Raw genomic sequence first — 17278 nt, forward strand, 5'->3', positions numbered from 1 at the left:
CTTCAAAATGAACTTACTAGTTTATTCTAGCATGTGCACATACTGTACTCAGCAACTGAAGACTGTTTATGCCCAAGGAAATGTGTTGATGGTAGTGAAGGTCAACCTGTGTGTGTGTGTGTGTGTGTGTGTGTGTGTGTGTGTGTGTGTGTGTGTGTGTGTGTGTGTGTGTGTGTGTGTAAGAGAATGAGTGAGTGAAAATGTGAATAGGCATGAGATTGTTTATGCCCTAGGAATTGTTTTGATAGTAATCAAGGTCAGTGTGTGTGTCTAGGGAGCTCGACTGTGTGCCTTGGTCTGTCTCTTTATCTATTCTTGTTGTCTCCTGACTGGCGGACAGCTGGCATTTAGCATTTGTGCAGCTTTGGCCACATAGCCTGACACAGATTCACATACATTCACATCTATAAGTAGCAGCTTCTCTCCCCTGCTGCAACATTTTCTGTGCAAGACTTAATCAACTTTGACCTTAACCTTAGTTGTTGAGTATAAGTACAGTATGATATGTTGGTGAACGTACCCTTTGCGGTGGTTGTACATGCGGTTGAGGCGGTCCCACTCGGCATTGAGCTGTGTAAGGGCGTCTCCAATTTGGGCAACATCAGAGGGGGAAGCGTCTCGGATGGCATCGGGCTGACGCTCGTGGATGCCTGTGACCAGCTCCCCAACACGCTCTAGATTCTCTTTGATATTCTATAAAAAGACAAGATGAAGATGAAGGAAAGACAGCACAGTCAGAGAGGGGGGGAGTGTTCATCCGTCAGAATGATTGATACCAGAACGCGTCATTTTGGAAAGCTCTCCCAAAGGTTCAGAACTGGTGCTTTCTATTAAATCACTGCTTCTATTTTTACTACAACCAAAGGTTCATTAATACCCCTTTTCTGTTTTTTTCTCATGTGTGCAAACTGCTACACAAAAGCTAATACAGTAAAAAAAAAAAAAAAAAAGAAAGTTTACAATGACAATGTTTGATAGCCCACCCTCAGTGTGTCCTCCTGGCTAGAAAAGTCTTCGTAGAGCCCCCCGCTGAGCTCAGAGGAGTTCAGAAGCAGCTCGTTGTCGGCCATGGCGAGGAGCACTTTGTTAATGTCCAACAGGTAGTTGGAGGGAGTCAGTGACGGAGCACTGCTACGCTCCACTGAAGACATCTCCTACACGACACAGCAGCAGGAGAAAAACACAGGGCAGAAGGAGGTGAGAAATTAAAACTGACTGTGCCACATCATAATAAAGCATGTCATACTTGCTAAACTAACACAGCAGAGGATCCAACAATCACACACTTAAGGTAAAAGACACAGCTCATTGATTAAAGCATCCTACTTAGTTTTGGGACTCCCTAAAAACTCCTGGCGATGGTACCTTACATAAGATTAAACTTAAACAACTTAGAGACCTCACGCCTAGCTTACTTAAAAAAACGCATATACATATGTATATATTTATACTAATTGATTTATGAAAATACACTTAGATTTTCGCTCCTTGTACTATTGACAGGGCTGCAACTGCTACTACACTCCCTCTACACATTACCAAATTACTTTTACCTTAGTGCTGATAAATTCTCACATTGGCCATTACTCTGTTACACAGGAAAATATGTACCACTAAATGTGTGCTACAATACACTGACATTTAGATTAAGTACATTTTGTCCAACAATAAAAATCTACTCAGATGGGGGGTCTGTATTTAGATATCAGTGTAGTATCTGTCCCAATAGATGCCCAAACATGCTTTCTAGCCCCACTATTGAATTCTATGATGCAAGACCAAACATACAAATGATAGGAAAACATGAAAAGTATATTCTGTTTACCTATATACTTGGAGCATGAATTATTCCATTCTGTTTGCCTAATTTTCAAAGCTTTCAAAACAAAACTAGCACATACTTTGCAATTCAGTCCAACATCTTACCAGACCAAAATAATTCAAGATTTCTGTTCTACATTCTTACAAACGTGCCTGCAGGTTATCATACAGGCTGAAGAATCAAAGTACCCTCAGAGCACATGAGACGGCTACAGAGCTTGCAAAAAGTGCACTGTGTCCTGAAAAACAACACCCATCTGGGTGAAATACCAAGTTTTAAAGGAGTCCCAGTTTGTGTCTATGTGTTCAGACCATGTGCTCATGCATATGTTAATCCCTCACCTCAGCTGAAAACTCTCTCATCTGCTCTGAGAAGATGAGAGTCGACGACGACTCCGTAGTGACTTCAACCTGCCTGATTCGTAGCACTCTCAACTCCTAAAGCAGGCAAACACACACACGCGCGCACACACACACACACACACACACACACACACACACACACACACACACACACACACACACACACACACACACACACACACACACACACGCACACACGCACAAACACAAACACATTGACCAAACCGCAACAGTGCACAATGGGCAAACACAATATGACAGAGAGCAGCGTTTTCTCACATTAAAAAAACATTCCCATATAAGCAAGGCTTAAGGAGGACACAACATATATTTTTAATGTGTCTCACCCTGTGAGCAGAATATTGGCTCTGCAGCCGCAGCAGTAGAAGTCTCAACTCCTCCCTCTGGCTGTCGTCTGAAGTTTGCTGCAGCAGTTCTTCTCCTCTTCTCAGCAAGTCCTCTACGCTGGCTTTCTCCTCATCCATCTGGTGCAGAGAGACAGACGGGTCAGTGAAGAGTTCAAGAGGCTATGACTCAGGTCCAACTTATTTGGAGATTAGAGATTCATTACGTTTTAAGTCTTTATATAAATTCAGTTAGTATAAGATAAAACAACTTACACTCCAGAAACAGACATTAGCTGTTAGTTTCTCCTTTGCTAAGCAAGCAGCATGTATTTCAGAGCTGAGACTCTGTAGACGCCTCCCCGGAAAACACTGTTTAAAACACACTAAGAGTTTCCAACCGGCACACTGACCTTGCTTTGGACTGGTCAGGTCTGTTCGTGCAGTGTGTTTAACGTCATAAACCGTGATAACACAGATTGGATTCCAGACTTGTTAGGCCTTGAAATGCCCAATCAAATCTCGCCTTATCAGGTGGCAGCTTTATATAGCCTGTCGCCTGGCATATTCCTCACAAAAACTCTTAAAAACTTCACAAAGAGAATAATAGGCAACCTGGGGCAATTTTCTGTGCGTGTTTTCAAATTCCTGGGAAAAAAATGATAAAGATGGCTAACCTTAATGAAAATCATTAGCCAGACAATAGACAGATTGCCTATTTCTATATCCACCACACTACAAGATTTTGGACAATTACAACTTATCAGTGAGTATCTTATAGTAATACCATAATTATCAATCATCATTCTGAATCCTGTTTTAGAAACTAAATGAGAAAGCTTCGAATGAATGAAACTGAAAGGTGATTTTGTGTACCTTGTCATCATCCAGGGTGTTTGTTGGGTCCTTCTGCTGCTGCAGAGCCTTCAGTGTGTCCTGGAGCTCTGCCTGAAGGTCTTTCACCTCACTGGACACCAAAGCCTCTGCAGGCCGTGTCTGACTCTCTGCTCGAATCTCCTGGCTGTAAATGACCTGATGAAAAAGATCAGATACAAACTGCAAGTCAAAACAAGTAAGATATATGCAATTGTATGAAAGAGTGTTCAGCTGTGGTATGATTTGTGATAGTACACAAAGTTCAAATAAAACTCAGAAGTAAATCTTGGTAGCTATTTTCAGTGTAGTTTATATGAAATTGCTGTACCTGCTGAGGTATCTGCTGATTCAACTCAACGCCACCTGACTCCAGACTGGTCATCATCTAAATGCAAAAAGACAAGGAGCAGAAGAAGTGACTGCAAAGACTACACCACATGCTTTCTATTTGACGATTTAAAGGAAAACTTCACCCCCGAAAAGATAATTTGCATTTCAATTACTCACCCTGTGTTATGTTGTATTTGTGAGAAAGACTTTGTTTTTTTTGCTTGCATCGGGTGAACAAAGGATACAAAAAACAAGAAAACTGTTGATGAAAGGAAGTCATGGGGGACAACATTTAACAGCAGCAAAACAATATCAAAACATCCTTTGACAAACTCTCACACAACCTGTGCAGCATAATCCGGCAGCCTTCTCAGATGAATTTAAAGTAAACTTAACTATATTCTTCTCAAAGCCAGACAGCACTGACAAAAACAGTCATTTCACCTCACTAAAAACAGGAGCGGCTGGGCTACAACTGCCTCAATGAGTTAGTCTGTTTCTGTTATTGTGTGATTTAAAGGGAATTTGAATTAACCATATAAAACACCAAATTCAAACATAACCCAAACTATCTAACCAAGGCAGTGGTAGACCAACAGCTCCTGTATTTAGCGTGATAAAATTACTGATTTTGTCAATGGAGGCTGGCTTTAAAGAGAGCATAGATAAACTTTGCTTTTAGTTCAGCTTTAAGTTGGACAGAACTACAGTATATGTTTGGGAAGAAGTGAGCAAACGACTGGATAAATGAGTCTTGGATTATACTACACGAGTTTTGTGAGAGTTTGTAAATGGATGTTTTGATATTGTTTTGTTGTTGTTAAACACAGACTCCTCCATGACTTCAATGCATTAGGATTTTTTTTCCCTTTTTTGGATTCTTAGTTCATCATGGTGGCATGCAAGAAAAAAAAGTTTTCTTCATGAGTTTAACATAACACGGGGTGAGTAACTGATTTCCAAAGGATAATTTGGGGGTTGAAATATTCCTTTAACCTTATTAGTGCTTACAGCAGGATTAAATTCCACATTATGTATAAATGAACATAATAATGAATGTTGGCTTGTTTGATCCAGTGGTTTTAGAATTACACAGTTTGTGCTGTCATACCTTAGCAGTTTTGATGTGTTGGGACACTTTGTCAAAGTTGCAGTTGAGCTCAGACAGTTTGGGCTCCACCACCTCTCGGCAGGCGGGCCCCCTGCTGGTCATCAGGATGATGGCCTGGTCCTTCACGTTGTCCACACGCAGACTGATGTCCTCCAGCTCCTCCAGCATGCGCTAAGGACAGACCACAGAGTAGCTGGTGATCTGTTTAAGTCACTTTATACTATCAGTCATTCTCTCTCAGACTAGATGGCAGCGTAGCCTTGGTTCAAACCAGAGAGCTCAGCACAGCATGTACTGATCAAGGTTAGCAGCACCAGCCAAAAGCTGATATTTAGTGGAGACCTTCAGTTGTCGTGGCAAGAGGAAGGAAAGGGTTAAGAATGTAAAATAACTTTTAAGATAAAAATTATCTGACACTGCCATGACAGGCTCATCTTCTCATCTTGCCTCATTTTCTCACTGTCATGTTCTTTCATATACCACCTCTCTGTCGCACCGACTAGCTCTCACTCTCTTTTTTTTTATCCATTAGGTGATGTACGGTGAAAATTGGGCAATTATTATAAATAACTACCAGTACTCAAAAAAGTCCAAATAGTGCTCAAATATGTCCACTTATTGAAAATTCCCATCTTTACCATGCATTAAAAAACATCTAAAATGGGACATTTTGAAATGAGTCATCATTACCTTGTTATTCCTCTAATGTAGAAATGCATTAATACGTCTGTATACCACAAGGTAACAGAACAGGAGGGGATTTTCTTGATGGATTCTCACAGAATGCATTTCCTTGCCAGAGGAAGTGATTTCCATAAAGCAATTCTACACTATTATTTGATGCTGCATGTCATGGCATAAGTTCTGCCAACTCTAAAATATATTCGGACATATAGAAACGAATAACTTTAATATGATAATATGGAAAAAGAGAGGCTGCTAACCTCACAAGTTTTAACTATCCTTAATGTGATGTGTGTGCTTTATTCACACTTTAGGGCCATTCTCCCTTCATTCAGACGGATGCTTTCCCTCTAACACTGTAATGACTCCCTCTGCCTTACCTTCACCACCTTCTCCCTTTCTGTTGGGGCGAGCCGCTCGGCCTCGTCCAGGTGGATCTGGGTCTGGTAGAGCCAGGTGCTGATGTGAGCCAAGTTCTCATCAAAAATTTCCACTTCATTCTGATGACTCTGCGCAAATACAGTGAAAAACAAAGACTCAGTGTTTCCACGTGGAAATAAAAGACATTAATTACTGTAAAGGTCCTCCTGTGTTTTCCCCATTTACTACTTAATCTAAAACAAAGGCATTTTAATGATTCTCAGAGTGTTTCATTACTTTTATATGACTTGCCGCAGTGCACAATTACAAGAAGGAACACTTCTGAGTCTCTTCAACTGGTAAATATATTTTTATTGAAGAAGTGATTTGCATGTCCTTGTTTTGTTCTTGATTTTACATTTCTTTGTTTAGTGACTGCAATTACTTGACTTACACTGTATAATGAGGACTTGTTTTATATGGGTTATAAAAAAAATAACCTTGCAATTTTCGTTATCTACCCAAGGTTGGGAAAAACAACTTTAAAATTCAATGAACCTATTAGAATTTTAAAACTTTAATTATTCCAGCACACTGAATATGTATTAGAAATGCAGTCATAATTGATAAAAGAAGTCTCATTACCCACAGAAATACTGAAAGATGCAGCTAATACAAAAATGCATTTATTCTCCAAAGTATAGCCTTTATTCATTTGAGTGAAGGCAAATTAAAGTATTATTTAAGGATAAAACTATTTAAAAAAAAACAAGCAGGTGGGAGAATCTTCTTACTCACAAAAGATAAAGAACACAGCAAGTCTTTATTTATAAAGCCTTACTGTATAAAATATTTGCACTCACCAGCACAGCGCTGAGCCAGTCCTCAGTCCAGGTGCGGACGCGGCCCCAGGCTTCATTGAGGCCACACAGTTTTTCCTCCAACTGAGCCTCGCTGCCCTCCACCAGCGTCTGCAGACCGGCGCTGGTCTCCATCAGGCTGGACAGCTCCACCTTGCGACGCTCCGACTCCTTCAGCAGGCCCTGGAGGACGAACACAGACACGCGCACAATTCAATATTCAGCATGTTACACATGTGACTTCCATGTTTCAATAACTTACTGCCATATCAGCTAAATATTGTTAGGATTATTGCACGGGTCACAAAAATGTAATGCCTACCAGAATAAAGGCATGAATTGCTGGTTATTATTAATATATTCTACAACATTTTAAAACTTAAAAAGAAATGTACATTTAAGAAACACGTCTATTTGGACAACAAAAAAAGGACACTTAAAGAAACCTCATATATACTTTCCTGCACTGTAGTGGGAACCTGTGACTGTAAAATTCATAGTGTTTCAGTCTCAGGGAGAAACAAAAACATCTGCTTAGTTCTTAATCATTTTTTCCATTAACCAATCAGTGCTAAACAGTACCACTTTCATCCTTTTTTCATAATGCTGATACAGTTTATCTTTAGTGTTAGAAAGAGAGAGATTTCAGGAACATTTTACTGTCTCTCTGCTCCATCTGCTGGACAGCAGCAGAAGAGACACTTCCTCTCTCCTGCTGGAGAGATATGATGGAAAGGTTTGGATGGTTACTCACATTAGCCCATGCAATCTCAGCATCAATGTCAGCTGGCATGTCTCCACAGCTGTTCTTCTGCTGGAGCTCGGCCTCATTGGTGGTAAGCCACTCCTCCAGAGCTGCACTCTCCTTCTGGAACTTTTGGGATAGAGACAAAGCTTTTTCCAGGTCCTGCTTTCCCTCAGTAACCTGTGAAGAGAAGGGAAACAAACGTGTCTTTCACTGGTTTAAGAGATGCTGAATATCACTGATAGTCCAACATTAACTGCATTTAGAACCAGTAGAATTCATACAAAAATAAGTTACCTGTGCCCCCAGGTCATTGTAGAGCAGTTTGAGAGCTGTGAGCTGTTCGTCCATGGCTTTGGGGTTCTCTGTCTGCTGTTTCTGCACAATCTGTCGACCAGTCTTTATCACCGTCTCCACCTCCAGCTTCACCTCGCTCAGCAACTTATAAAGTTTCTATAATTTAAAAAAAAAGAACTTGTAGTATCGGTGCCTAAATGTTGTCTGAACAGATACTTTTTAAAAAGTACATCTCAAAACATTAACAACTTTTTTTTAGAAGCAAACGCATTTTTTAACTTGAAATTGGCAGTTTAAAGCATAGTTAAATATATAAACATGAATAAATACAAAACTCTATGAACAAATACATATAATAAATTCAAATAATAAATAAAACGTAACCCAACCACAAAAAAACAAGTAAAAGTTGCATTACTAATAACAGGGAAATATTTCAACTCAAGATCAATAACTGACTCCCAAAATCAGGAGACGCATTTCTCTACTATCGGCTCAGGAGCTGCTGAGATTCTCGGGTTTTGGTGAACTGTAGTATTTATTCATTGACCAACAGCTGTTTGTAAATTGTAAAATTGTTGCACTGCTACGTTTAGCTTCATACTCTTTGCTCTGGTCCCAACAGCCTCACTGTCACACGTCAGGTCACATAGGCACGCTCTCTCTCTCTATGACCGCACACACACTCGGCACACTTCCTGGCACCAAAATGAGGGACTGAAATTTGCTTTTGGTTTGTTCTGGTAAGTACCCTTTGCATACTTATGAGTGAGAGTGAGAAACACTTTTTGTGTAGGATTCACATAACACACATAAAATAATACAACCTCTGTTGTTTTTTTTCATACTTATCCACACCTGGAACTGCCAAAAAAAAAAAGGAAAAATCATATTCAATATTATTCCATAGTGCATATGAACCCTGTCTTCGTGTTTGTGTTAAGGAGAGATTGACAAAGTTTTAGCTCTAACCATGCAACCACTGAGGTGGGACTGGATTTTTTCCGGGTCCACATCCCTGACATCCAGAACAGGCAGCTCAGCCTTGGCACCATCCAGGACCCTCTTACAGTCCAACATGCGCTGCTCAAAGTTTGCTGGCTTCTGGAACAGCTGGTACTTTGTGGAGATCTCTCTCAGTTTCCTCTGCAGTGGTTGAAGGGAGAGGTTAGTAAAGTTATAGATTTGCATCAAAACAAAGATAAAACACACAATTCTTCTTCTCTTCCCGTACTGCCATGATTTGGTATTTATACTATTAATTCTACTGTCGTGATTATGTAATGATGGTTGCAGCAGGAGAAACCAGTCTGACACGACTCCCTGCTGTTCCTGAAGTTCTCCAGTAGGAGTCAGTGTTACCTGTAGCTGGTCCAACATTGTCCCACCCCGGGCAGCTTTGCCATCAGTGGTGGGAGGAGGCAGGTTGGCCACATTTCTCTTCCTCATCTCTTCCACTGTCACCTCGTGGGCTGCGATCTCTGCCCCAATGGTCTGAAGGAAAAGTGGGAATGAACATATACACAATGAGTACATGTGCACTCATTCAGAAAGGCCCTAAGAACAAATATTTATTCTTTCATCACAAAAATAAACATTTATTTTAGTTTGTCAGGCCGCTGCTTAGTTTTCCAAAGAATCTGTAGATAGTCCGATGTGTCACTGTGTGAATAGTATATTGATATTATATATATTAATATTTTACTACAGTTACATGGGCCTCTAGTTGAATAGAGAGCCATTAGACAAGTGAGATAACTGAATTGAGTAAAATCCATCAGGTGCAGGAGTACCTGTGCCTCCTGTGGGAGCTGGAAGGCGTCGACACGGTCAGTGAGGTAGGAGGTGAGCGTGTGGTCCAGCTGAGTCAGAGACTCCTGCAGTGTTTGGAGCGCCTGTTCGTTCTCCTTCAGAGTCTGCAGCTGCTGCTCGAGGCTGATCTGCCTGTTCACCGCCTGAAGGGGGCAAGGGGAGACAGACATCAAGTCATGGCTTTGAGTCTTTCATGGTTACAGCTGTCAATATTTTGATATTCTTGATTTAAGCAATGACACGGAAATTGATGTCCTAAATATTAAGATGGAAAAGACTAAATATACTGTACATCTAAATTTTTTTTTTTTCTGTGAGTGCACCAAATGCTTAGATGCTTGCAAATATAGCTGTGTATGAAATGCAAAATAATAAAATAAACTTTGTGATGTTATAATGTAGCATATCATGAAAATATAAATATTTATTAATTTTAATATCAATATGATACACATAAACATCTTTGATACTATTATTATAAATCTCAATACTTTAACCAGTGACAATTCTCTGTGTAGAGCCTCTGGATATGTTTGGGGTATATGACACAGTGTCATATTTACAAAGGATATAATCAAATAAAAAATTCTACAGTAAAAGAAAATGCATACATCTGAAATTACTGAAAAACAAAGAAATCTGTACAAAGCACAATTTTTTTTACAGTCACAAACAAACACACATGCATCCAACATTTGCTGACACACAAAGTCAAGGTCCTGACCTGGTGGTTGAGCTGCTCGTAACGGGAATTAAAGGCCTCTAGTTTTTCGCTAATGAGTTCGTCCAGTATGCCCCCGTCTATAAGCGTCTGACCCAGCTCTCTGATTTGCGTCCGGTTGTCCCCAGGGTGGCGAAGCGCACTCTCCAGAGACTGGTGGTGAATGGAGAGAGATTGAAAAAAGGCTAAATATATGAGCACAGAATCAGAAAAATAAAGCAAAAAGGGGAAGGAACGGATGTGTGCGCGAGGAAGTGCTAAAATAGAAGTCCTTTGATAAAAGCAGCAACAAAGATCAAGAAAGTTAAACCGCTTCACGGTTCTAAAAATTTGCCACAGAAACCAGAAAAGAAGAGCAAGAACGAAAAAAAAACATTGACCAAAGCTAGAAACCAAACTGTCAAGCAACAAAGAACACCAGGGGAAAAAAAATAATTCCAGTAAATTAGTGAAAAGTGAAAGTGTGTCTGAAAGATTGAGAAACAACAAAATAGCTGAGCAAACAGATGGAGTGCAGATGCAGAAATTGCAATGTTGGGTGCGTCAGATGGAGGCAAACCTGAAAAAGATGATAAGTGAATGAGAAATGAGAGCGAAGTGAGAGAGGAGTTGGTTGAGTCATTGTTTACATGGGGTCATTAAATGTGCTTTTTCTTCCCGGAGGTAATGGACACAGATAGAGAGAGAGAGAGAGAGAGAGCGACATAGAGAGACAGAGAGAGAGAGAGAGAGAGAGAGAGAGAGAGAAAGAGAGAGGGAGGTTGGGGTGGGGGGCTGTTCTCCCTCCTGAGGGGTGAGTCTGATAACTAAACTGGGAGACTGGGAAGGGTGAAGGGTGAGAGAGGCGGTTTGGGACAAGGACAGAAAGGGAGAAAAAAATAAACAGTCAAAAACACATAAGGACAAAGAGGAGAAGGGGGAAACATTGTCTTCAAGGGTCTTCAATTTCCTTCATCACTATGCGATGTTACAGAAGCAGCACTGTGATTAAAGTGAGTTTGACAGTCACGCTGCAGGCGAGTCTACGGATATAGTAACAGAGTAAGTCAAAGTAGAAGAAATTTAGAAACCCAGGTCAAAGACAAGGAGGACATTAACATAGTTTGAATATTAAATTGATTGCTTGATTTATTAAATGTGCTATTTTTCCTACTAACGGTCTCGAGCTAGTGACCTTCATATACATCTCCATGCTGTTTAAATGCATGGAGATGAGTGAGGTGACCTCACCTTAGCTAACTAAATTTGTTGGTGTCTTTGCATGAAGCAGCAGCTTCTGTCATATATAATGTGAGTACAGGAATATAGAATGAAGGCCGTTCTAAACATATTCAAAGCTAATTAATTCATTATTTGTATATTTATGAAGTAACTCATTTCCATGATATGTGCCTGCAGCTATATAAGATTAGAATATGCATTTTCAAGAAGGGTATTCCAGAAGAAATCTAGTGGTTCAAATATAGTTGCATTTTCTATGTATGAACAATATGTGTAATTTTGCACATAAATATGTGAAATTGTGCAGATTTATATATGTTTTGTTTTGTTTTGTTATAAAGCAAGATCCTCTTTGTTGAGCCATAAACAGCCCTGAAATTGCCACTACCAAACTCGCCAGACTCCATTTAAATAAACAGTAATTTTAGCATGAATGGAGTCAGCTTTTTTTTTTTTTTACATCTAACTGGATGAATTAAGGGTTTATTTCAACCAAACCAGTGTTGGTGATTGATGGAAAAGTAAAAGATTGAAGCCTGTCTCGCTCAATACTAGACAAATTTCAAAAATTATTGTGTATTACATTAGTCACATTAGAAACCAAAACATGGAAAAATAAGGTCCAGGTTGAAGAATACCAAACTAACTCTTAGTATGTATTTACAGGGGGTGTGTGTGTTTGCATTTGTACCTCCAGAGCTTCATTGGTGGCCTCAGTGCTCTCTGGTAAGTTTTCAGTAGCTTGGACCTTCTCCTCCAATGTGTTGAGCCAAATCTGCTCCATATCCAGATACTGAAGCAACTCCATCCAACAGGACCAAACCTCCTACACAGTATATTACACAAATAAACACATAGTCAGAAACATTTAAATACAGTTGAGCATAACCAGAGACACAAAATTAGACTACTACAAAGTATGCCCTCAATTACAATCTTAAAATGACAAAATGAAAAAAAAAAACACCTGGGGGTTTCATTCTATGTGAAACACTGTACTGTGGGGCATTTTTACAAAAGTTTACTTAAATTAATTAGCAGTTCTGAAGACAAAAAGGAGATGATGACTAATGGACTCCAGGCAAAGAAGAGTATACATGAACATAAGCAAACCTCAGTGATGTGTCTGACCTTTACTCTGCAGTCTGGGGGATGATAATCAAAAGCAGTGCCCCAAACTATGACTTAACACTCACAGATTAGCTCTGATAACCAGAATCACCAGTGCCCTTTCAGCTTCTCTTGTTCTTCACATAAAAATTAACAAAAGCAAGCCCAAGAAATGACACATCGCATAAACCAACATGTCAGTCTAATACTGAACCAAGGGACTTTCAAGTTGACGGTTAAATTGGGCAATTCATGCGTAAAATTATGTTTTGTTGGGTTTTTTATGTGAACATGTGTCACAGAAGCTTTTTATAACAGAAAATACTTTAACCTTAAACTCAAAGCCAACTTAAAGGGACAGTTCACCAGACAGTTCAGTTTTTTTGACAAAAAATACAATACACTGTAGTGCTATTTATCAATTAAATTGTTTTGGTGCAAGTTTCTGAGTGTCGAAGTTATCAACCACAGAGATATCTACCTACTCTTCAAAATAATGAAACTAGATGGGACTAAGCTAATGTATTTGAAAAACTCAACAGCAATGTCTCTTTCTAGAAATCATGACCCACTTACTCAAGATGATTCACAAACCTTTTGTGAGTAGTTTCATGTAGGAACTATTTTCTTTCTACCGAACTACACCCACCAATTGTTTCACTGCGCAGAAGAAAGCGTGCATACTTTGGATTTTGGAGTGAACTGTCCCTTTAAATCCACTATTATTATGCACTTCTTGTTTTTCCAATAGTTTAAAATAATAAACCACAAATCTGTGGTGCAAGTATATTTCGACAAAAATGAAAGTATATGTGAGTATTATTTTATACTGAAGCCACTAGCCTTCGTTTGTCAGACAACAAATATTTTTATTCATAAACAAACCAACACAGAAGCACCTCACACCCACACACATTACCTCCAAAGTGTGACACTTGCTCTTGAAGCGGTCACAGAGCTTGTGGTAGTTGGCAAGTACCCCCTCCAGCTCTGAGGTCAGCTCCTGTGCGCTGCCTTCACCTGGGGGCGATGTTCTGGACACCAGCATGTTGATGCTGTCTTTCAGGATCTTCACCTTCACCTCCTTCTGGAGCACATCCTCTTTAGCCCTCTGTGAGAGAGATGAGAGGACAATGAGGACAGGAGCAGAGGAAGACAAACCCACACTTAAATAAAGCACAGTCAAAATCAATGTGTTTATCACAGAATCACCATTTTTCCTCAAGGTCCCCAAATGTTCAAATTTTAAGTGTTTCTATTAGGTTTATGCACGCCTCCACTCCCACCTTCATCTCCTCCAGCGATGCTTCCAGCTCCTCAGGACTCTTGTATTCAAAGTCCCTCATGAGAAACTCCTCATCCACCTGGGTCATCCACTCCTGCATTTCCGCCAAGTCCTTTCTCAAGTTCACCTGCCTCTCCCGACTCTCCGCCACACGCTCCTGATGTCTCAGCAGCTGGAGGAAAGCATATGACATAATGTTTGTGAGTGTAAGACTTTGTTCAACAGAGGATGACTTATCTGCCTGCTAGTGACACTAAAATGTAACTGTGATTATGTGAATGAATATACAGGCATACATACACACAACTTAAGAAGCCACATTTCTTTCATACATGAATTGCAGGACATGAAAGTACAGAATGACAAAAGTTTTTCCTCACCTGTTTGCTAAGAGAGTCCCATTTACTCCGGCACTCATCCAACTTATCCTGCCCCCACTTGGCCAGTCCCAGGACTGCAGCTGCCTGAATCGCGCTCACATTCTCTCCCATCTGCTTCAACGAACCTTCCACTGACTCCATCTCATTAACATACTCCTTTTTAGCAGACAGAAAGAAAGATAAATAATAATACTGTGCAAAGTGAAATCATCAGAAATAATCAATGCAGGTCAAACTCTAATTGTGAAATGACTGCAATCTTCACATAAACAACATAAAAAGTAATTTTTTAGGGATAAATTGTTAGGGTCTTCACCATCAGAATGTCAAAATGTTTTCATGTTTTGTTTTGTCCTCCAACCTTGCACTGGTTAAGCTCTTCCTGTAGACCCTCTTTGTCACTCAACCCCGTTGCATCACGAGACAATAGCTCCTGCACCGCGTCCAACCAACGTTCCACTTCCACCAAACGCACCTAACAAAAACATTAAACCAATGTATAGAAAAGTTAAGACAAAAAAATTCAAAGTGTATTTCTTTGTTACATTTGTAGGCTTCTTACATCACTGATTACAGCGACCCTACCTGATTGTCCTTCATGCTACCCAAGATGCACTGCAGTGTACCCAGCTCCTCACGGGCCCTGGATGAGAGCTGACTCCATCTTTGTTGTTCTGTGGGATCAGAGGCTTGCTGTGTTTGCTCAATCTCCAGACACAGGCCCTAAGGGGAACAAAAGTTCAGGCTTAATATGACACATTCAAGCTGTGTTTGTATACAAGTACTAGGCGATCACGGAAACTTTTAATGTCTTCAGTTAGTTTGTTATGCTGTAAAATTAACAATAACAATGTGTAACAATGATTGACCGAAGCTTCAGCATTGAAAAAGTTATGTAAATATTTGTAACTGAAGAAAAAAAGTCAGATGCAGCATCAAGGGCTCCATTAAGAGAGTTTGCAAAACCTGGAATCCATTAATAAACTTTGTGAATAGTCTACATGACCTGTAATCATACCTGTAGGTGGACTGTCCTATATATGCTAAAACACACTATCATGCATGTGTGTGTTCTGTCTGTTTTGGATGCTATTATGGGTTGGGTTTTCTGTTTCTTTGGTTAAATAAAGCATGCAGACGCATGTGCGCGAGCATGCGCGCGCACACACACATACACACACACACACACACACACACACACACACACACACACACACACACACACACACACACACACACAAAAAAAAAAAAAACAAAAAACATTTGTAGCGGTGAGGTCTATTTCGCATCCCAAGTTTTTCCAAGCTCCTTTATATTGTGCCCCACCCTGACCTTATATTATGGACCCCTTTAAATGTGATTTAATAATAACAACAATTTATTTTTGATAGAAATACGCTGTGGCCTTTTTGTCAACAAACCAAATGATGTGTTCTTCACCAAAACGCATTCTGTATATCCTTGAGGTGGGCTAATATGGGAAAGATTTGTGTGTTTATGACCAAGCATTTCTATCACAAAAGGACACTAGATTGACTGCAGAGTTGTGCTGTGAGGGTTTAAACTACTGTGCACCAACAATGTGAAACATCTTGGATTAATTACCTTGAACAATGGTCTTTGGCAGACATTGATCATTGATCAATGTCAGTTTGGTTTTTGGGCAATTCCCGAGTTATTATGTGCCAAATCAAATATATTGAAGCTATCAAAAAAAACCTTGAGTTTCCCACTTGTAATTACAACTTGAATGTTGATGTGACTGCTACTTGAGTTGCAAACTGGTAATTACAATAACTCTGATAAGACAGGAATGGAGGCTGTCAGGCTGACTGACTGGTTGAGCGGCCCCACACTGAGCTGTTAGGAGCTCCATGCTGCATGCACGGGCACGCTGCCCAGAATGTGCCAAGTCCCCGCCCCTTCCCCAGCACCGTGCCCTATCTGCCACGATAACAAGAGCTCCGAACAAGCCACATTCCACTGAAGGATGGAGGAGGAGAGAAATACACACAGCAACACACACAAAACACAACAACACATACATCACAAAGCTACATACCAAAACTCACTCACACACACACACACACACACACACACAAACACACACACACACACACACACAAATACACACACCCTTTTCCTCCTACAGAGGTTTGATACAGTGCAGAGGGAAGTAACTGGCTGATAAAGGGGCTTATTGTGTGCTGGACAAGAAAAACTGACAGCAGACAGAGATTAACACTCACTCTGATATACATACAAGCACATAGACAGACACAAACAAAGTGGCTGTTGAGAATGAAATCCATTTAGCTTCAAGGTCAGAGGGTACATGTTGCATCAGCTACAGGCTCCAGATAAACCACAACAATTCGAAATAACTACTGTGCAATTTTTACTCTTACAACACATGGATATGTAGATGAAAATAATCTTTATTACGATTTTTATTGTGGCAGTGTTTTAATCTGCAGTGATCCTGCCCTCTTAACCAGCAATATCTTATTTGGATTCAGGCCTTCAACACAAAGTTGCAGAGTCACAACCTAACACAAAATATGTAATTAAGTCAGAATTTCACAACAGTGTGGATTATAAAATCATATATGTAATTGCCAACTAGAAAAACAGAATAAGTGAATCTGTAAAAAGTGTATTTGTTTGTTGCATCAATTTATAGGCTGAAAGTTCAAAAAAAATATTTGAGAAATAAGAATAATAGAAGATTGTATGACACAACCTAAAGTGGCACTTCAAAGCTAAACTAAAACCGTAAAATAAATAATATTATTCTTATACTATTTAACAATGACAACAATTCTAATGTAACTTCTAAACCTTACAATGCTCTTTCCTTTTAATTCAGATATACTGCGAGTATTTAATAGTAATTCAATAGTATTTTGACATACATTTAATATAAATTTCTTCTGTTCTACATGTCGTTTCTTAATA

General features: G+C 39.7%; 1 protein-coding gene across 6 annotated transcripts in view; it reads right to left on the reverse strand.

The window, feature by feature from the left end:
* utrn (utrophin) overlaps positions 1–17278 on the reverse strand; it is a 238861-nt gene that overhangs the window by 173951 nt on the left and 47632 nt on the right. For all 6 annotated transcript variants that reach the window (XM_042503021.2, XM_088089085.1, XM_042503024.2 and 3 more), the window contains 21 exons: positions 14906–15043; positions 14682–14795; positions 14321–14476; positions 13942–14112; positions 13575–13766; positions 12237–12371; positions 10328–10477; positions 9585–9746; positions 9154–9285; positions 8764–8937; positions 7792–7947; positions 7504–7674; positions 6753–6932; positions 5910–6038; positions 4846–5016; positions 3733–3789; positions 3405–3560; positions 2532–2669; positions 2164–2259; positions 984–1154; positions 521–693 (listed from right to left, as the gene is read on the reverse strand). In XM_042503021.2, coding sequence (XP_042358955.2) covers positions 521–693; positions 984–1154; positions 2164–2259; positions 2532–2669; positions 3405–3560; positions 3733–3789; positions 4846–5016; positions 5910–6038; positions 6753–6932; positions 7504–7674; positions 7792–7947; positions 8764–8937; positions 9154–9285; positions 9585–9746; positions 10328–10477; positions 12237–12371; positions 13575–13766; positions 13942–14112; positions 14321–14476; positions 14682–14795; positions 14906–15043 — 3122 coding nt within the window. The remainder of the gene's footprint in view (positions 1–520; positions 694–983; positions 1155–2163; positions 2260–2531; positions 2670–3404; positions 3561–3732; positions 3790–4845; positions 5017–5909; positions 6039–6752; positions 6933–7503; positions 7675–7791; positions 7948–8763; positions 8938–9153; positions 9286–9584; positions 9747–10327; positions 10478–12236; positions 12372–13574; positions 13767–13941; positions 14113–14320; positions 14477–14681; positions 14796–14905; positions 15044–17278) is intronic.

The sequence above is a fragment of the Plectropomus leopardus genome, chromosome 16 (genome assembly GCF_026936395.1).
Source record: "Plectropomus leopardus strain MGB_pleo_1.0 chromosome 16, ASM2693639v1, whole genome shotgun sequence".
Lineage (NCBI taxonomy): Eukaryota > Metazoa > Chordata > Actinopteri > Perciformes > Serranidae > Plectropomus > Plectropomus leopardus.